This window comes from Aethalodelphis obliquidens, unplaced genomic scaffold (genome assembly GCF_003676395.1).
Source record: "Aethalodelphis obliquidens isolate GAN/ISIS:26980383/991018 unplaced genomic scaffold, ASM367639v1 scaffold43, whole genome shotgun sequence".
Lineage (NCBI taxonomy): Eukaryota > Metazoa > Chordata > Mammalia > Artiodactyla > Delphinidae > Aethalodelphis > Aethalodelphis obliquidens.
The window spans coordinates 6,173,837-6,196,233 of record NW_020837987.1 but is presented as its reverse complement, the minus strand read 5'-3'; the positions used below and the strand labels follow the sequence as shown (position 1 = coordinate 6,196,233).

Below are 22,397 nucleotides of genomic sequence, written 5' to 3'. Positions count from 1 at the left end.
CTGCTATACTGTTTTCCATAGTGGCTACACCATTTTACATTCTCACCAACAATGCACAAGGGTTCCAGTTTCTCTACATCCTTACCAACAACTGTTATTTTCTTTTTTTCTTCTTTTTTTTCAGACAGTAACTGTCTTATTAGGGATATATTTTTAAAGGCCTGAGATCTTTGAAGTGTCTATACATGACTGATTTAAATACCTCTAAAATCTAAATTTTATTTTGAATATCACTCCCCACATAAATCCTTTCCTTGTGTGCCTTATGCTTATAGAGCTATTGGCTGCTATTACTTTACCAAGAATCCACTCCATGCTTTGTAGGTATAACGTCCAGAGAGATCTTAAGTGTAAAGTTCTTTGAGTTCTGACAGAAGTATAAACCCACGTATCTCACACTCTAGTCAAGATAAAGGACACTTCCATTAACCCATTAAGTTCCATCAGGCCTCTTCCAAGTCAATCCCTCCCTAAGACGATCACCACTGTGATTTCTACCAACATAGATTAGTTTTGTCTATTCTGGACCTTTTTCATGTCTACTTTCTTTCACTCAGCTTAACGTCTGAGAGATTTATACATGTTTTTGCATATATAAATAGTTTATTTTAATTAAACAGAATAGTATTCAATTGAATGGAGATACCAGTTTATTATGCATCTCCTATTGATAGACATTTGAAATGTTTCAGTTTGGGGCTATTATTATTATTATTATCATTATTTTGGCCACACTGCACGGCATGTGGGGTCTTAGTTCCCTGACCAGGGATCAAACCCAAGCCCCCTGCCGTGGAAGCACAGAGTCTTAACCACTGGACCGCCAGGGAAGTCCCTGGGGCTATTATGAATAAAGCTGCGGTGAACATTCTTGTAAAGATCTTTTTGTGGACACACGTTTTTATTTCTCCTCAGTAAATACCTATCAGATGGTAGGTATTCCATCATTCATAAGTCAGGTTTATAGTTCACATTTTAGAAGCTGCCAGTTTTTAAAAGTTACCATAACATTTTAAACTTTTACAAGCAATGTATGAGAATTTTGATTGCCTCCCACATTCTCTTCCACATTTGATGTTATCAATATTTTCATTTTGGTCATTGTGAAGTACTATTCTGAAGAATGGTAGCATATCTTAGCAGTTTCAGTTTAGATTTCTTTTAGAACTTTTTCATGTGCTTTTTATATCTTCTTCAGAGGTATCTGTTCAAATGTTTTACCTATTTATTGGGTAATATATTTTTTTCCTTGAATAGTAGGAATTCCTTACATTTTCTGAATAGAAGTCTTTTGTTTGATATAGGTATTGCATATATTTCCTCTAGTCTGTGGCTTGCCTACTCGTTTTAATGGTGTCTTTAAAAAATCACAAGTTTTTGAAGTCCAGTTTATCATTTTTATCTTTTATCATTATTTCTTTGACCTCTCAAACAAATATTTGCCTTAGGTTGTAAAGATAGTTTCCTGTATTTTTTTCTAAAAATGTTATGTATATTTTGCTTTTTTAAAATTAGTTCTATGATCCATCTCATGTTAAGTTTTATTTATGGTATGAGGTAAGTGTTAAGAGTCTGTTTTCATCCATATAGATATCAATTTGTCCCATCACTTGTTGAATTGAATTAAATTGCTCTGATGATCTTATCAAAAATTGTTTGATTGCTTCCCTGGTGGTGCAGTTGTTGAGAGTCCGCCTGCCGATGCAGGGGACACGGGTTCATGCCCTGGTCTGGGAAGATCCCACATGCCACGGAGCGGCTGGGCCCGTGAGCCATGGCCGCTGAGCCTGCGCGTCCAGAGCCTGTGCTCCGCAACGGGAGAGGCCACAACAGTGAAAGGCCCGCGTACCGCAAAAAAAAAGAAAATTGTTTGATTGTATTTGTGTCAGTCTATTTCTAGAGTATTCTTTCCTTTGATATAATTTAAGTCCCATTACTAATACCACCTGGTCTTTGATTATTGTGGCTTTATAATAAGTCTTGATGCCAGAGTAAGTCCTCTTAACTTTCTTCTTTTTAAAAAATTGTTTTGGCTATTCCAGGTCATTTTCATTTTCTTTTTCAAATACATTTTAGAATCAACTTCTTGATTTCTTGATTTTATTTTATTTTTTAACATCTTTTATTGGAGTATAATTGCTTTACAATGGTGTGTTAGTTTCTGCTTTATAACAAAGTGAATCAGTTATACATATATATATGTCCCCATATCTCTTCCCTCTTGTGTCTCCCTCCCTCCCACCCTCCCTATCCCACCCCTCTAGGTGGTTACAAAGCACCGAGCTGATCTCCCTGTGCTATGTGGCTGCTTCCCACTAGCTAACTATTTTACGTTTGGTAGTGTATATATGTCCGTGCCACTCTCTCACTTCGTCCCAGCTTACCCTTCCCCCTCCCTGTATCCTCAAGTCCATTCTCTAGTAGGTCTGTGTCTTTATGCCCATCTTGCCCCTAGGTTCTTCATGACCACTTTTTTTTTTTTAGATTCCATATATATGTGTTAACATACGGTATTTGTTTTTCTCTTTCTGACTTACTTCACTCTGTATGACAGATTCTAGGTCCATCCACCTCACTACAGATAACTCAATTTCGTTTCTTTTTATGGCTGAGTAATGTTCCATTGTATATATGTGCCACAGTTTCTTTATCCATTCATCTGTCGATGGACACTTAGGTTGCTTCCATGTCCTGGCTATTGTAAATACAGCTGCAATGAACATTTTGGTACATGACTCTTTTTTTTTTTAAATTCATTTATTTTTGGCTGCGTTGGGTCTATGTTGCTGCACGCGGGCTTTCTCTAGTTGTGGCGCAAGGGGGTTACTCTTCATTGCGATGTGCGGGCTCCTCATTGCAGTGGCTTCTCTTCTTGTGGAGCACAGGCTCTAGGCATGTGGGCTTCAGTAGTTGTGGCATGCAGGCTCAGTAGTTGTGGTTCGCAGGCTCTAGAGCACAGGCTCAGTAGCTGTGGCGCACGGGCTTAGTTGCTCCGTGGCATGTGGGATATTCCTGGACCAGGGATTGAACCCATGTCCCCTGCATTGTCAGGCGGATTCTCCACCACTGCACCACCAGGGAAGCGCCCATGACTCTTTTTGAATTATGGTTTTCTCAGGGTATATGCCCAGTAGTGGGATTGCTGGGTCGTATGGTAGTTTTATTTTTAGTTTTTTAAGGAACCTCCATACTGTTCTCCATAGTGGCTGTATCAATTTACATTCCCACCAACAGTGCAAGAGGGTTCCTTTTTCTCCACACCCTCTCCAGCATTTATTGTTTCTAGATTTTTTGATGATGGCCATTCTGACCGGTGTGAGATGATATCTCATTGTAGTTTTGATTTGCTTTTCTCTAATGATTAATGATGTTGAGCATTCTTTCATGTGTTTGTTGGCAGTCTGTATATCTTCTTTGGAGAAATGTCTATTTAGGTCTTCTGCCCATTTTTGGATTGGGTTGTTTGTTTTTCTGACATTGAGGTGCATGAGCTGCTTATAAATTTTGGAGATTAATCCTTTGTCAGTTGCTTCATTTGCAAATATTTTCTCCCATTCTGAGGGTTGTCTTTTGGTCTTGTTTATGGTTTCCTTTGCTGTGCAAAAGCTTGTAAGTTTCATTAGGTCCCATTTGTTTATTTTTGTTTTTACTTCCATTTCTCTAGGAGGTGTGTCAAAAAGGATCTCGCTGTGATTCATGTCATAGAGTGTTCTGCCTATGTTTTCCTCTAAGAGTTTGATAGTATCTGGCCTTACATTTAGGTCTTTAATCCATTTTGAGTTTATTTTTGTGTATGGTATTAGGGAGTGTTCTAATTTCATTCTTTTACATGTAGCTGTCCAGTTTTCCCAGCACCACTTATTGAAGAGGCTATCTTTTCTCCACTGTATATTCTTGCCTCCTTTATCAAAGATAAGGTGACCATATGTGTGTGGGTTTATCTTTGGGCTTTCTATCCTGTTCCATTGATCTATATTTCTGTTTTTGTGCCAGTACCATCTTGGTTTCTCTAAATAAATATGCTGGGATTTTTATTGGTGAGAAATAACATCTCAGTAATATTGAGTCTTTTGGTCCATGGCTATACCTATATCTTAACATTTTAGTTAGCTTCTGTAATTCCCATAAGCAGTGTTTTATTATTTTTAGTATAGAGGTCTTATACATATTTTATTAAGTTTATCTCTAAGCTTTTAATATTTTTGATGCTATTGTAAATAATGAGATTTTTAAAATTTCTTTTTCCAGCTTGTTCTTAATATGTGTAGCCACAATTGACTTTTAGATATTGACTTTGCATATTTCTTTTGATGGTATTAAATTTTGTTGTTGTTACTCTTGTTCTTTATTTGTTTTGTTATTTTTTTAAGATTTTCTATACATAAAACAGGCCTTCTTGAAATAAGATATTTCACGTCTACATTTGCATACTTTATTGCTTTCATTTCTTTTTCTTACCCTGTTATACTGACCAGGATCTACAGTACAACGTTGAATAGAGGTAGTGAGAGTGAGCATCCTTAGCAGTTCACTAAATTTAGAAGGTAGACATTTAATATTTCATTCTTTAGCTTAATATTGACTGTAGATTTTTCATAAGTGCTCTTTGTTAGATTCTGGAAATTCTCTTTTTTCCCTAGTTTTTGGACAATTTTAATTATGAATGGATGTTGATCTTAAATGCTTTTTCAGCATCTGTTGAGATGATCATATGATATTTCTTTTTTAATCTGTTACTGTATGTATTACATTGATTTATTTTATTTTATTTTATTTTTTAAATTTTTTTTGCGGTACGCGGGCCTCTCACTGTTGTGGCCTCTCCCGTTGCGGAGCACAGGCTCCGGACGCGCAGGCCCAGCAGCCATGGCTCACGGGCCCAGCCGCTCCGTGGCATGTGGGATCCTCCCGGACTGGGGCACGAACCCGTGTCCCCTACATCGGCAGGCAGACTCTCAACCACTACGCCACCAGGGAAGCCCGATTAATTTGTATTTTAAACCAACCTTGGGCTCCTGGGATGAACCCCAGTTGGATAAGATGCATTATCTCTCTTATAGATTGATGAAATTGGTTTGCTAATATTTTAGTAAGCTAAATGCATGATTTTACCAAGGATAGTCGTTTGTAGTTTTCTTGTAATGTCATTGAAAAGTTTTTGTATCCAGAATTGTGTCAGCCATATCGAACTGGGGGTGTTTCCTTTTCATCTACTTTCTTATGGAATTTCTGTAAGATTGGCATTGTTGCTTCCTTAAATGTTTGAAGAAAATCATTATTAAGCCATTTGGGCCTGCATTTTTATAATTCAAAACTTCTGCTTCCAGCCCTGAGGAAGTAACAGAGTCTAGAATTATACTACTATAGGAAACAACTAGAAAACTGGACAAAACTATTTTCAGATATTGCACAACAGGCAGCACAGGCCTGGATTCCTGAGAGAAGAGAAATAAATGAGATGCACCCTACCTCATTCCAGGCTTTCATTTGAAGGCAACTTCCAGACTGCAGTGCAGAGAGAGGAATCCAGAAAGAAGTTTTACTGACTTTAGGGGACCAACACTGGCATTCAAGGAAATTGAGGTGACTAGAATTTGCAGGTCACACTTTCCAAAAGAGGGAGTTATGCAGAGAAAGAGTTCCCCAAATCTTGAAAATGTTCCCTTTGAGTCTTGGCTAAAGATAAGTCTGCACGTGGGTAGGTGAAACCCCATGAGACCAGCAAGGACATGTTCTAAGAAAAATACAACAGTGTTGTGAGACAAACAATTCTCATAGCCTGCTGCACCAGGAATCATTTTATTTCCCTTCAGCCAGAGTGGAGAGAACTTGTTAATACATAGGACATTAGATAGACACCCTAGAAATGTCATACCTAATAAATGGGGCAATAGATTAAAGACTGCAAGATTTGTCATAAAAGGGCTTAAATTAAAGCATCAAAAGGATTAAACTAATCCAAAAATAACTTCTGTGTACCTGTTGGGTCCTCCAAGGAGATGCTGAGTTGGAGTTGGGAGTATAATAGATTTCTTAGAGGTGACATCTATGAAAGATAAAGGAAGAAGTAAGATCAGAAAGCCATCAGACCATGATACAGATATGTGGAAGAAAAGGGGATTGGGCAGGGAGAGCCTTAGACCATTATGCATATCTGACAAAGTCTCAACCAACCTAACTCCTCTGAAGCAAAGACTGTTCATCAGACGAGTCCTAATGGACAGAAATGGCCACCCTCTAGTACCCACTCAGTGTTCAGTCATTTGGTGGGGATTCCCTCGGGAGACCCTGGCTTGGTTCAAAATCTTAAGAGCATCCTGAAGATGCTAACAGTTCTTGCTCATGAATGGTAAGTTCTTTTTGAAGGGAGGTCCTAGTGGTGCAACTCTGGCTGCCACAGAATGCCAAAAAAAAAAAAAAAAGACTAATATTCTTTATGAAAATACAACCATATCTTAAACTCAACATTAAATTGATAATGTCTGATGTCCAGTCAAAAATTATTAAACATATGAAGAAGCAGGAAAATATGACCCATAAACAGGAAAAAAATCATTCAATAGGAAAAAATGCAGTTAATAAAAACAGACCTAAAAAAGGTAGAGGTGATGGAATTCGCTCACAAGTATGTTAAAACCCATTATAAATGACTTGAGTATCATCAAGGATGTAAACTGAAAGTGATCATAATGAGACAAGATAGCAAAGATCGAAAAAAAAAACCAAAAGAAGCTTCTAAAGATGACTATTCAGTATCTGAAATGAAAAGAAAGACCCAACCATGTCCTATGTATTAAAATATAAAGACACAGGTAGGTGAAACATAAAATGATGAAAAAATATGTACCATACTGTCTTGTGATTGCCCTATGTGGGGATGAGATCATCCCCCACTCCACTCACCCAAAATTTGGGACAGATGTCAAGACTGAAATCTCACATAATGAGGCTTTCTAGGGAGAGCAGGGAAGATTCCCAAGCTAGTCCTAAAATGGCTTGAGAGAGCAAGGAGGGGTGTCTGGCTTTGGTGTTTATTGTGTTTTGGTGAGGGGTAAGGTCAGGTCTCTACACATAGGCTAGGGCTTGCGTGGTTTAAACTTCCTGCCAGCACCAACAGAGAGAACATTCAAGGTTTCTGATTGGCTTGCCCAGGTGTGGGGCAAGAGAGGAAAAAAAGGGAGTGGGTCTAGGAAGGTGTCAGCAGTAAGACATCAAAAATAGAATCTGACTCTATTACACATGGAAACACTAAGAAGAAAATGGGAGTGGCCATATATCAAAGTAGATTTCAGAAAATAGAATATTACAGTGATAAAGAGGGACAGTTCATTGAGAGGTCATAACAACTGTAACAGCTTCAAAATACTTCAGTGTTTCTCAGCTTTTTATCATTTTCACTACCCTAAAAGTCTTTTTAGAGATTTTCTTTCTAATTGCCCCCCCATGAAATTTTAATACAATAATCTATGTTCTGTTGCCCTTTGGAGGGCCACAAACGATAGTAATATGTAAGATTTTCTTTTTTCATTTTCTTCAGAACCAATTTTGCTCCCTGAAAGAAGCAATATAATTATAGCTTAAGATATAAATACTTTTCCCTCAGTAATTGAGAGAACAAAGAGAAAGAAAATCAATAAGGCTATGGAAGGGTTGAAACACAATCAATTGTACCTAGTTAATCTTTATAGACTATTTTACATGGAACATTCACCAAGATAGACTCTATATGCTGGGCCATATGTATCAATAAATTAAAAACAAGTATCAATAAATTAAAAAGAATTGAAATCATAGTGTATAGTTTCTGACCACAGTAGAATTAATTTAGAAATCAAAAACGTATCTCTAAATTCCCCAAATTTTTGGAAATTAATCACATTTCCAAATAACCCATGAAGCAAGGAAGAAATCCTAAGGTAAATTAGAAGGTATTTTGAACTGAATGATAATTAAGACAACATATCAAAATGTGTGGGATGCAACCATAGCAGCATTAAAAAACTTTATTTCTTTAAATCAGGGCCTAAAACAGGGGTTAAACTGTCACCCTAAGTAACTAGAAAAAGAAAAGTAAATTAAACTCAAAAGTTAGTAAGAGGAAAAATTGACTAAAGCAGAAATCAATGAAATACATAACAGAAGAAGAATAAATGAGTGAAGCCAAAAGCTGATACATTAAAATAATAAAATTAATAAACCATAGCTATATTACTAATAAAAAATAGAAGACACATCACCAATATCAAAAATTAAAGAGGCTACATCACTACAGATCCTACAGATATTAAAAGGACCATTAGCGAATATACAAACAATTTTATACCAACCAATAAGAGTAGGAGAGAACACTTCCCAACTCATTTTATAAGACCAGCATTATCCACAATCAAAGGCACTATAAGAATAGAAAACTACACAGCAACAACCTTCATGAAGCTAGATATAAAAATCCTTAATAAAATATTATAAAACTGAATCTAAAAAAATAACTGAATCTAGCAGTATTTTAAAAGGATGATACCACATGGCCGAAAGGAGTTTATCCCAGGAAAGCAAAGTTGATTTGGAATTCAAAAATCAAGGTAGGGCTTCCCCGGTGGTGCAGTGGTTGAGAGTCCGCCTGCCGATGCAGGGGACACGGGTTCGCGCCCCGGTCCGGGAAGATCCCACATGCCGCGGAGCGGCTGGGCCAGTGAGCCATGGCCCCTGAGCCTGCGCGTCTGGAGCCTGTGCTCCGCAACGGGAGAGGCCACAGCAGTGAGAGGCCCGCGTACCGCTAAAAAAAAAAAAATCAAGCTATAGGGACTTACCTGGTGGCACAGTGGTTAGGAATCTGCCTGCCAATGCAGGGGACATGGGTTCGAGCCCTGGTCTGGGAAGATCCTACACGCTGCGGAGCAACTAAGCCTGTGTGTTGCAACTACTGAGCCTGCGCTCTAGAGCCTGTACTCTAGAGCCCACGCACTGCAACTATGGAGCCTGTGCTCTAGAGCCCATGCGCCACAACTACTGAGCCTGTATTCTGCAACTGCTGAAGCCCGCACGCCTAGAGCCCCTGCTCTGCAACAAGAAAGAGAAGCCACTGCAATGAGAAGCCCGCTCACCGCAATAAAGAGTAGTCTCCGCTCACCACAACTAGAGAAAGCCCGTATGCAGCAACAAAGACCCAACACAGCCAAAATAAATTAATTAATTAATTAAATTAAAAATAAAAAGCTATATAATTCACCATGTAAAGATAAAAAGAGGTCGAAACTCAAGGATATAAGCTACCACTTAAAGTATAGAAAAATAAAAAGGAGAGAAGACTACGATCATCTCGGTAAATGCAGGAAAATAATTAAATTCAACTTATATTTATTATAAATCTATTTATTAGCAATCCAGGGGAATTTCCTCAAGCTCCTAAAGAATATCTTTGAAAAACATAGCCACCATCACATTCAGTGGTGAAAGCTTGAATGCTTTTCCTCTAAGAACAAAAACAAAGAAAGGATGTCCATTATCACCACTTCTATTAAATATTATACAGAACATATGTCAGTACAATAAGGCAAGAAAAAGAAGTTAAAAGGCTTCAGATTAGAAAGGGAACTATCTTCATTTGTAAGTGACATGATTGTGTACATAGTAAATCCTCAGGAATCTAAAAGAAAAGAACTGTTAGAACTAATAAGTGAATTTAGCAAGTTCACAGAGTTCTTGTTTTAGATAAAATTTGGGGAAATTTTCATCTGTACTTGTACAGTTTTTTTCCTGCTCTTTTCTCAATTATATCTTAAATCATTTCATCCCACCCTGTAGTTCACTAAGGATTTTAAAAGTTCTTTTAGTTTGGGTAGTTTCTGTGAACCTGACTTCAAGTTTACTGATTCTTTATTCTCTTATGTTTATTTGCTGTTAAACCCATCCAGTGAATTTTATATTTCAGCTATTGGGTTTTTTTTCAGTTTGCATTTCTTTATGCCTCCTGACTACTCCATCTCTTCACCCATATTTCCATCTTTTCTTGTAGATTTGTAAACATATTTATCATAGTTCTAATTTCAACATAGGGACATATATCAGTCTGTTTCTGTTGAATGGTTTTTATCTTCCCTATTGGTCACATTTTCCTGTTTCTTCTCAGGAAGACTTTATATAACATGTTGTGAAGTTGCTGGATCCTTTTTCTTCCTCTGAAGATTGCTGAGTTTTAATCTTATAGGAGGTTAAGTTACTGGAGGTTCATGTCGATTCTTTTGTCAGGTTGCTTTTAAGTTGTTCAGATTATTTCTATTTCGGTTTCAGTTTTGCCTTTAGTTTTATGGTATTCCTCTAAGTCCTGGGATGCAGCCTTTACTCCTAATACATGCCCCTTCTGGGATTTCAGTAGAAAGACCAAAGTTTTAACCAGATTCTTCTAACTTGGCACAGGACTGGAACTAAAAACTGTTTTTGCAGATTTAAGTAGCTGCTGAAATCTCTGCTGAGTTCTTTCAGTGTTCCAGCTTTCTTTTCCCTTTATGCTCCTTCTAGTCTTACCCTGTAGAAATGAAGTTAACCAAAGTTTTGAGGAGGGGTTTATGCTAACGTTGGGGCTTTCCTTCTATGCTTTCTTCATCCTTGGATTCTGTCCTCAATTTACAGCCACTCTGGTACTCCTGAACTCTGATCTCTGATTCTTCTGCACAGGATGACTCCTGCTTTCTCCTTGAGATCTATCCCCTGTGTGCTGCATGAACTACCAGGGCACACATTGGAAGACCTGGATAAAAGTAGATCTTATTGCAGTATGGTTTCTTTCTTTCAAAGGTTGTATCCATTCCAGTTTCTGCCTGCTTTTGATCATTCTTTAGTGTCTTCAAACAGGTTGGTCTTCTATAATTGGTCCATAGTTATCATTGTTATCAGTTGGAAGGTTGTTCTGATACAAACTTCTTTGCTATTACCAGAATTTTGAATGTCTAAATCAGCAGTTCTCAAACTTTTTAGTCTCAGGACTTAAAAAAATTTTTTTTATTTAAGTATAGTTGATTTATAATGTTGTGCCAATCTCTGCTGTACAGGAAAGTGACTCAGTTATACACCTACAGACATTCTTTTTTTATATTCTTTTCCATTATGGTTTTTCACAGGATATTCAATATAGTTCCCTGTGCTATATAGTAGGATCTTGTTGTTTATCCATTCTCAATGTAATAGTTTTTATCTACCAACCCCAAACTCCCACTCCATCCCTCTTCCTCCTCCTCCCTTGGCAACCGCAAGTCTGTTCTCTATGTCTGTGAGTCTGTTTCTATCTTGTAGACAGGTTCATTTGTGCCATATTTTAGATTCCACATATAAGTGATGTCATATGATATTTGTCTTTCTCTTTCTGACTTATTTCACTTAGTATGATAATCTCTAGTTGCATCCATGTTGTTGCAAATGGCATTATTTCTTTCTTTGTTATGGCTGAGTAATATTCCATTGTATACATGTACCACATCTTCTTTATCCATTTATCTGTCGATGGACATTTAGGTTGTTTCCATGTTTTGGCTATTGTGAACAGTGCTGCTATGAACATAGGGGTGCATGTATCTTTTTGAATTATAGTTTTGTCCGGGTATATTCCCAGGAGTGGGATTGCTGGATCATATGGTAATTCTATTTTTAGTTTTCTGAGGAACCTTCATACTGTTTTCCATAGTGGCTGTACCAACTTACACCAATGGTGTAGGAGGGTTCGCTTTTCTCTACATCCTCTCCAGCATTTGTTATTTGTAGACTTTATAATGATGTCCATTTTGGCTGGTGTGAGGTGGTACCTCACTGTAGTTTTTTTTTTTTTTTTTTTTTGTGGTACACGGGCCTCTCACTGTTGTGGCCTCTCCCGTTGTGGAGCACAGGCTCCGGACGCACAGGCTCAGCGGCCATGGCTCATGGGCCCAGCCGCTCCGCGGCATGTGGGATCCTCCCAGACCGGGGCACGAACCCGTGTCCCCTGCATCAGCAGGCGGACTCTCAGCCACTGCGCCACCAGGGAGGCCCCTCACTGTAGTTTTGATTTGCATTTCTCTTAATAATTAGTGATGTTGAACATCTGTTCAAGTGCCTACTGGCCATCTGTATGCCTTCTTTGGAGAAATGTCTATTAAGTTCTTCTGCCCATTTTTCAATTGGGTCGTTTGTTTTTTTGCTGTTGATTTGCGTGGGTTGTTTGTATATTTTGGAGATTAAGCCACTGTCTGTTGCATCATTTGCAAATATTTTATCCCACTCCGTAGGTTGTCTTTTCGTTGTTTTTTTTTTTTTAATGGTTTCCTTTGCTGTGCAAAAGCTTGTAAGTTTGATTAGGTTCCACTTGTTTATTTTTGTTTTTATTTCTATTGCCTTGGGAGACTGACCTAAGAAAACATTGGTATCATTTATGTCAGAGAATGTTTTGCCTATGCTCTCTTCTAGGAGTTTTATGGTGTATTGTTTTATGTTTAAGTCTTTAAGCCACTTTGAGTTTATTTTTGTGCATGGTGTGAGGGTGTGTTCTAACTTCATTGATTCACATGCAGCTGCAAGACTTATTTATACTCTTAAAATTATTAAGAATCAAAAGAACTTTGTGAATGTGTATATATCCTATTCAAAATTAAAACACATTTAAAAATATTCATTTATTTCATTTAAAAAGAACAATATAAACATAATAAAGTCATTACATGTTGACATAAAAATCATATTTTTACCAACAAAAACTATTTTTCAAAAGAGAAAAGTGAGTAAAGGGGCATTGTTACATGATTGAAGTTTATTTAATGTCTTGCTGAATAAAAGATAGCTGATTTTCACATCTGATTCTACATTTAATCTGTTGCAATATGTTGTTTTAACTGAAATATATGGAGAAAATCTTCCTTCATGCGTATATGTAGTTTGAAAGAGAAGTATTTTAAAAGCCTTTTTAGACTGTCATGGATATTCTTCATTAATACTACACCCAAACTTAACAATTGGTAGTTCCTAAGTATTTAGTTGCCACTTAACAATTGGTTATTTCTAAACAGTTAGTTGCAATATAAAATCTGAAATCATAACAATGAACTTTTGTAGACTATTACATAAAATCCAATGGTCTATTTAAATATTTTACCCATGCATTGTTTTGTAATATGTATTGGTCATTTGGAAAGTAACAATTCACTGGTGCATACAGGTCTGCCAAATTTTGACACATTCCCATATCAATATTTTTTTAAAAAACCCAAACCCACATGTGTTAATATCACCAGCAATCTCATTATAAAAGTCTTTTAAGTATTGGGAAGTTGACAAACTCACTGTAGCAAATACAAGCTTTCTAACATAATGACTTATACTTCTTTTATCATAGGTAACAAGTATTGGCAGATGTTTTCTTTGAATAGACAGGTTCACATTGTTCAAGAAAATGTTTACCAGATACCCACATCTGAATAATAGTGTTTTTTCAAGTAAAACTGCTGTTCCACAAAATGTAGATATTTAGTTCTCAACTCACATAATTACACCAGCACTTTTCCTCACAAAATACATTATATGATTGGCCCTTGAACAACATGCATTTGAACTGTGCAGGTCCACTTATATGCAAATTTTCTCAATAGCAAATATTACAATACTACACGATCCACAGTTGGTTAAAGCCACAGATGTGGAACTGTGGATATGGAGGAACTGAGGGCCAACTGGAAGTTATATGCAGATTTTTGACTGTGCAGAGGGTTGGCACCACTAACTCCCCATGTTATTTAAAGATCAACTGTACTCTGATATGCAAAAGAAGTGCTGTATGCATAATTCTTTAATAATCACACAGAATATTGAAAATATATGTACTCAAGGGTGGAGATCTAATAAAATTAATGAATTTTTTCTGCTCTATCAAAAAGTCTTAAGTGAAACTTTTTTCCTGCGAGTGTGTGGTAGTTAGAAATGCAGTGATTACTATTATAGATTGGTGCCAGTGCTTTGATACATGTTAATGTGCCAGCATTTTACCCACCGTATCAATCATTTTTAAATTTTCTATATTTTATGTTTTGACATCTTTGGGGAGCCCTACTGGCTGAAGAGAGATTACCCTTCCCAGAGCTAGCCAATTTCTAGAGATAGTAAACAAACAACTTGTTGGTGAGCCCATCTTTCATATACAAATCAACCAATCCCCACTCCATATCCTCAACCACCTCCTTTATCTAACTCACAGACACCAAGCCAATATTTACCCTGCCCTAAATCACCCAGGACCAGGTACCAGACAACTGGAGAGCTCCCCTATAACCCATAACCTGCCAACACTCTTCAAACTAGCCAATCCTAAGCTGTTTCCCCTGCCCTGCCTTGCCTTTCCCATGCAAGCAAGCCCGAGTAAAGGCTCTGGCCTACACTTTCCCCTTGCTTCTTTCTGTCTCCTGACCAAAGCTGGTGCTTCCCCATGTAACCCTGCATGGCATGGCATGGCCCCTCCTCTCAGGAAAGGTAAGTAACAAAAAATTTTCTTTTAATAGCATTAGCCTCCCTGTGTCATCACTCAGTCACCTCTATAAATTAAAATTTCATGAGACACTCACCAGTGCTTTTGCCCCACTAATGCAAATAAGAACACAGTTTAAAATACTATTATTTTTGTTAATAATGAAGTGTTGTTATTTTTATTATTATTTTGACAGCACTATGCGGCATACGGGATCTTAATTCCCTGACCAGGGATTGAACCCGTGCCGCCTGCATTGGGAGCACGGAGTCTTAACCACTGGACAGCCAGGGAAGCCCCAATGAAGTGTTATTATTATCTTTTTTTTTAAAGATTTTTTGATGTGGACCATTTTTAAAGTCTTTATTGAATTTGTTACAATATTGCTTCTGTGTTATATTTTGGTTTTTTGGCCACAAGACATGTGGGATCTTAGCTCCCCGACCAGGTATTAAACCTACACCCCCTGCACTGGAAGGTGAAGTCCTAACCACTGGACCACCAGGGAAGTCCCCCTGAAGTGTTATTACTAACAAAAATATTTTTGACTTATTGCACCTCCCATAAGGGTCTCTTGGAAACTGTTAGTTTAGGCCTTTCTTCTTGCTTTTCATCTCTTTCTTTAACATTTCAGCTCTTTATCTTTCTTCTTTTATTATAGTCTCCTATTTATATGCATTCTTAAATCTATCCAAAATATAAAAGGGTAATCATTGATAATATTAATCTTCCTCTTAGTTTTCATTTCCTTTCCTCTTCTACTTGTTTTCTGCACTCAGTCTCACATCCCATTCTCACTGTGAGACCAACTGTCGGATTTCAAAATCCATATGCCTTGGACTAAAGTGATAATTTCAGTATCACTTCTTTCAGTAAATTTCTTCCCAATAAATCTCCGTGTTTCATAACATAGTGCTCAGATTCCTGATACGTACCCACCTTGATTTGGGTGAAAAACTTATCCTACGTTCCTGAGTGCCTTTTTCATCTTGGTTGCTTTTCTTCCCTCTGAAAAAATAAATATTTGTTGAATAAATGGATTTTATTTCAGTAGGCTCTCATCGGTATCCTTAAAGAATCTTTCTTCATCCTCAGTTCTTGTCTTTATAAAAGCCATGTAAACTGTAATAATCTGATCCATTCTCAAGTTGTGATTTCCTTATTTTATGTGAATGGCTTTCAAATAGCCATTTTCAGCCCATTTCTCCCACTTGTACTCTACTGGTATATATATATATATATATATATTTGGTTTTTCTTTTTTTCTTTCTTTCTTTTTTTTTTTTTTTTTGCAGTACACGGGCCTCTCACTGTTGCGGCCTCTCCCGTTGCGGAGCACAGGCTCCGGACGCACAGGCTCAGCGGCCATGGCTTACAGGCCTAGCCGCTCCGCGGCATGTGGGATCTTCCAGGACCGGGCCATGAACCCGTGTCCCCTGCATCAGCAGGCAGACTCTCAAAAACTGCGCCACCAGGGAAGCCCTCTACTGGTATATTTTAATCTGCCTACCGCAATATAGGGTCACTTGTCTCATCCTTTTGGTTATTGATATTTCAGAAATAATAGTCATTAACTTTATCTTATCTTTGTATTTCCTTTGTTCCTGTAGTCAGTTTCTTGTAACATCAGGTTGATTCCATCATCTCTGCAATATTTTAAAAATTATCTCTCCACAATTTGTGTTTTATTTCACTCCATGAAATATTCTTACATCCTCTCATATTCTCGTTTGCCACTGACATCTTCAAAAGTGAGAGCCATGTTATTTCATGTTATTTCAGGTGTGGGCTGCTGTAATTACTATTTGAATTTGCCATGATTTATTTTCCAGTTCTTTCAGTTTTCTTTCAGTCAATATGCAAAAAAGATATAACTTATTATATGAAATTTAAATCCCTTCTATTTCAAGGGCTGACACAATAATATCCCATCTTGTCATTCCACATGTATTTCTCTTTTTGACGAAGAATTCCTGCTAACATCTGTTCGAGTCTCCCAAATGTACTCAATAGAATTGATTTTATTCTTCACAACTGGACCTTTCATTATGTGAGAGCTGCCATATAACCATAAGGATACTTGCAAAGTTAGCCAACTACAAAGTAAGAGAGTACAGTAGTACACACAAGGCCACCCTCACTTCTGATACCAACTGTAAGTTCAAGGGTGCCCATGACTACTGTTAGGATCAATAGTTTTCTATAAGGACTTACAAAACTTACTGAAAGCTATAATACTCACAGTTATGGTTTGTAAGAGAAGAATACAGATTAAAATTAGCCAAGGGGAGAAGCACATAAGGCAAAGTCCAGGAAAGTACCAAACACAGAGCTTCTAGTAGTCCTCTCTCTGGAGTCACGGACAGCATTACTTCCCTGTGACAATACATATAGAATACTGCCAGCCAGGGAAGATTCACCCAAGGCTATTATCCAAAGCTTATATTAGGGCTCCATCACATAGGCATGCTTCACTGCCCATGTGGCTGACCTAAGTTTCTAGCCCCTTAAGAGACTGAGCTAATATTCTGTGACCCAAAGCCCCCTGCTCTCAATCACATTGTTGGTGTGACTCAAAGACCACCCCCCCCAAATCACATTGTTACTTTCTGGTTGGCCAAAGGCTCCCAGGCAATTAATACTCCTCTCAGGCATGACATTCCAAGGACTTAGAGATTACCTCCCAGAATCCAAAGGCAAATGTCAGACTTCTCTTTGGGCAAGATTATATATTCTTTACCACACAATACTACATATCCTTTGATTAAAAGATCAAATTTCACTTCCCCATGAAATGTTCCTTGATGACTCCAAAGCATGTCAGTTCCTTTTCTTCTGCATTCACATTATACTTAGTGTCTATAAACATGCAAAGAGACAAATCCTCTGATATGATCTAGTAATTTCCTACCTGATTCAACATTGTTTTATCTGAGGCCTCTCTTCCCATCTGATTAACAGTTCCCTCAAAATAAGGTCCTCTCTTTTACTTTTCCTTACTGTGGCTTGTAGCAGAGGCTAGATATTCAATAGTTACTTGATTGATGGCCTGTGGTAGCATGCAAAGAAAACATCTTTCTCATCCATTCAAAAATCATTTAATGGTAAGTTCCTTTTAGATATACATGTCAAGATCATATCTCTTTACCACTGATAAGTGTGTTAATGTATACTCAGAAGGTTTCGGAAAAGATAGTCAATAAAATGTTGATGTCCAAGAGCATAAGTGTTAGTTGGGAAGGCATTATTATCAAATTGAGCATTTTACGTATAATTTTATATGAAAATAGCAGGTTGTTGAAAGATTGCTTGAAATGGATGGTCCAGACTATAATTATATACTAATTTCAGACAAAATAGACATTGAAGGGTAGAAAGAATATGTGAAGGCTTTTGGATAAATTGGATTGTAGCATATCCCTGCAGGTGGTTGAATTCTCAGGAAGGCAGTATAATTACAATTATTGATACAGATTAGTTTTGTGTGTCCTAGAACTACAAATAAATGGAATTGTACGACGTGTACTCTTTTGTATAAAGCTTTAAATCTGAAAAATGTTTGAGATTCATCCCTTTTGTCATTATGTATCAGTAGGCTTTTTCCTTTTTATTGCTGAATGGTATTCCATTGTATAAATTTCACTGAAGTATTCCATTTTATAAATACATATACAGTATTACCTGTTTACCTTTCGATGTCTAGTTTGATGGGATAAAAGGGCTGTTTTAAATAAGATGCAAGTCGTGAGTAAGATGAATCCATCTTTAAAATTGCCCCGCCAGATATGGGAGGTGGTAAGGCAACAGTAGTAAGATATAGTTTTTAAGGCCAATCAGTGCTGTACATATACACTGAAGAATTCAATCTTTCACAGCCCCAATAGGAAATAGCAGAGTTAAGGTATGTTACTCCACTGGGAGGAAAACTTGAACCCATCCTTCCCTAAAACTGAAAAAGTAATTTAACAAATTGAAAGGAGGAAAAATTGTAATTGACGGTCAAGAGAATTTAGTTATTGATCATTTCTGGAAGAATACATTGATGGTAGCAGCAGTCAGAACATAACAGGGATTATATTCATGTTGCAGATATACTTTGTCCTCTGGTTTATTTCACAATTCCTAATGGAATTATGTTTTCTCAATTCTTCCCTTTCAAGAGAAAAAAATTACAGTGATATGCAGAGTTAGGGTCTAGACAATAGACTAGTGTGTCTGTCTGCACTAGGAAATGAGTCCTGAGAAAGTTCATTTGCTATGGGTGGGCTAAATACAATTGAGGAAGAAACACATGGAAGTATTTTATAACACTTATTTAGTCATTAGGGAATAAATATATAGTCTTTCATCTTCACCTGAACATTTTCATTGCTTACTGTTTAGTACCCTTGATAGACTCCCTCCATTATCTCTGAATCTGCCCATTCCAAGAGCAATCCCACTTTCACCATCCTTTATCTTCTGCTTACTTGCCCTTGTGTTTATTACACCTGCTCAATGTAGCTTATACTTACAACATCCCAAAGATATGTGTTATTTACTTATGGCAATTTTTCCTCATTTTAATGTTATATACATTTTCCCTCCAAGAGGTAATTTATTTTGGCCTTTCTGTAGACTACAGTAGTGAGATAGACAGTCCCACCATGGGTTGTTTGTATATATATCTTATCCATAACGTTTATGTGAAGACTTACTGGTGTTAATTGTATTTTTTCTAGAAGAAGATTGGAAAGCTGAAGATGTTTTAGTGAAGTTCAAAGAATACCAAGACAGGCATTCTAGATCAGTTGTATCCATCAACCACAAAAGGCTAATGAAGGAGAGAACTAATATTTTGGGGAAAACATTTACTGTTGTCAAGAACCGTATTATTTCAAAAACAACACTACATGAATATAAACCTGATGGAAAGATTTTTAAAAATATTTCAGAATTAGTCATTAGAAATATAAGTCCTGTAAGAGAGAAGTTTGGTGAGAGTAATGCATGGGAGAAATCACTCCTTAATACTAAACATGAGAAAATTCATACTGCAGTGAATCTCTATAAACAAACAGAGCGGAGTCTGAGTGGTAAACAAGAGCTTATTCAACATCAGAAGGTTCAAACTCCAGAGCAATCATTTGAACATAATGAATGTGAAAAATCCTTCCTTATAAAAGGAATGTTATTTACACATACTAGAGCTCACAGAGGAGAAAGACCCTTTGAATACAATAAAGATGGAACAGGCTTCATCGAAAAGTCAAATCTCAATGTTCACCAACAAAATATGGAGAAGAAGGCCCACGCATACAGCAAATATGGGAAGTTCCTCTGTAGGAAGTCCATTTTTATCATGCATCAGAGATCTCAAATAGAAGATAAACCCTTTCAGTGTCCTTACTGTGGGAATAGCTTTAGAAGGAAGTCATATCTCATTGAACATCAGCGAATCCACACAGGTGAGAAACCTTATGTTTGTAGTCAATGTGGAAAAGCCTTCCGTCAAAAGACAGCCCTCACTCTTCACGAGAAAACACATATAGAGGGGAAACCCTACATTTGTATGGATTGTGGGAAGTCCTTCCGCCAGAAGGCAACCCTTACTAGACATCACAAAACACATACAGGAGAGAAGGCCTATGAATGTACTCAATGTGGAAGTGCTTTTAGAAAGAAGTCATACCTCATTGATCATCAGAGAACACACACAGGAGAGAAACCATATCAATGTAATGAATGTGGGAAGGCATTTATCCAGAAGACAACCCTCACTGTACATCAGAGAACTCACACAGGAGAGAAACCCTATATTTGCAATGAATGTGGGAAGTCCTTCTGCCAAAAGACAACCCTCACTCTCCATCAAAGAATTCACACAGGAGAAAAACCCTATATTTGTAATGAATGTGGGAAGTCCTTCCGCCAGAAGGCAATCCTCACTGTTCATCAGAGAATACATACAGGAGAGAAATCCAATGGATGTCCTCAGTGTGGGAAAGCCTTTAGTAGGAAATCAAACCTCATTCGCCATCAGAAAACTCACACAGGAGAGAAACCATATGAATGTAAAGAATGTGGAAAGTTCTTCAGTTGTAAGTCAAACCTCATTGTCCATCAGAAAACTCACAAGATAGAAACCATGGGAATTCACTAAAATCTGTGACTTTTTTGGTGAAAACTTTTAAAGTCATAGTAAACCCTGTACATGATGTTGCTTGCAAGTATAATAATATTAAACAGTTTAAGGTACTGTACCACATATTTACCTACTATTTGCTAGCCTATAAAACACACAAAAGGAATTACTGGATAAATTAAATGATAAAAGTCATTGAAAATACAAGCTTAAAATTTTTATTAGATTCACCAGACATAAATTCCTCTATCAAATTGCTACAAACATTTTAAATTGCTTATTTTAAATTTTAATATATACCTTGTTGTGACCCAGTAATAAACAGTAGGCTGCCTGGCAGTGGTCCATGGACCACACTGTGAACAGAACTGCTTTAAAAGAAAGGTGGTGTGACTGTATTTCTCATTGCAAATGTGGTATAAAATTTGTTACCTCCTCAGAGTTAACCACAGTTCTAACTTCTAACGTTATAGTTTTTGCATATAATAAACCTTTATATAAATTATACATGTATTCTTTCATATATGGCTTGTTTCATCCATCACTCTGTCTTTAAAACTCATCATTAGTGCATGTGGCAGAAGCTTATTTATTTTCATTCTGTATAAAATTCCATTATATGATTATATTTCAATTTATCCAATCTACTGTTTATGGACTATTTTTTATTGTTTACAGCTTAGGGTCATAATAAATAATGCTTGTTGAATGTATTTATATTTTGGTGTACATATATTCATTTCTCTCGTGTATATACTTAGGAGTGGAATTGCTGGGTCCTGGGGTATATGTATGTTGATACTATCAAATGACTCATAACTTTCATAACATGAGATAATTCACTCTGAAGGAAGACAGCTGTAAATAGTATCAATATGGTGATGGTTCAAACCAAGAATTCATACTACAGGGAAACTCTATGAATGTTGTGAAAACTGGGAATCCAAATATAATTTAGCCACAGCTCAAATCCTAAATACCAGACACATGTAATAAATGTGAGACTGCCTTTACCCATAAGAATGCCTATTTGAAATCAAAGTCATACTAGAGAAAGGGAGGCATCTAGTATCTTCCTTGCTCAACATTAGAGAATTCTAACTGGATAAAATACTATCTTACTGGTCATATAAAAATGATAAATATGGAAAAGCTTATAGCCATAGCTCAAATCCTTACAACACCAGGGAATTCACAATGGATGGGAACACTTCAAATGAAATGACTGTAAGAATGATTAGTTATAACTCACTCTATACAACAGCAAAGAATTCATACTAAAGAAAGGAAGGTTGACAAGGGAACAGATGAGGCTTCAACTCTTAACTCTGGGGAAAGCTGTTTCCATGAAAGAAGTCCAACCATACCGAGATCATGATGCTAGAGAGCCTATGCGTAGGCACCCTAGTCAATAGCCCCAGCTAAGCACCAAGCCGTTATCCAGTATCATCTGCCAACTATATGAATGGGCCATCTGGGGCAAGTCAAGTCTTTAGATGACTGTAGCTGCTCTGACATCCAACTGGAACCACATGAGAGATCCACTCCCCTCTTCCCAAGCAGGAACTGCTCAGCTGAGGCTGCCTCAAATTTCTGACCCTCAAAATTAAATGGTCACATTTTAAAATTAAATTTGATGGATTAAAAGAAGGGGAAAATAATCTCTTTGTATCTGTATTATAAAAATGAAGGTAAGAATATTTGGATTCCAGGGTCAATGAGCAAAAGTGTGGTGACTATGAGGTGATCAAGGCATGAGCAAAAACTGGCCCTGAAATACAGTTGAAGTTTGGACTG

At 37.1% G+C, this 22,397-nt stretch overlaps 1 protein-coding gene across 14 annotated transcripts in view; it reads left to right on the top strand.

The window, feature by feature from the left end:
* Nucleotides 1-21,581, top strand: part of ZNF382 (zinc finger protein 382) — a 45,248-nt gene extending 23,667 nt beyond the window's left edge. For 8 of the 14 annotated variants that reach the window (XM_027078947.1, XM_027078948.1, XM_027078946.1 and 5 more), the window contains one exon: nucleotides 19,198-21,571. In XM_027078947.1, coding sequence (XP_026934748.1) covers nucleotides 19,198-20,618 — 1,421 coding nt within the window. In that variant the 3' untranslated portion in view covers nucleotides 20,619-21,571. Of the gene's footprint in view, nucleotides 1-19,197 lie in introns of all 14 variants that reach the window. The other 6 variants (XM_027078957.1, XM_027078956.1, XM_027078953.1 and 3 more) reach the window with 4 other exon arrangements.
* Nucleotides 21,582-22,397: the final 816 nt, after the last annotated feature.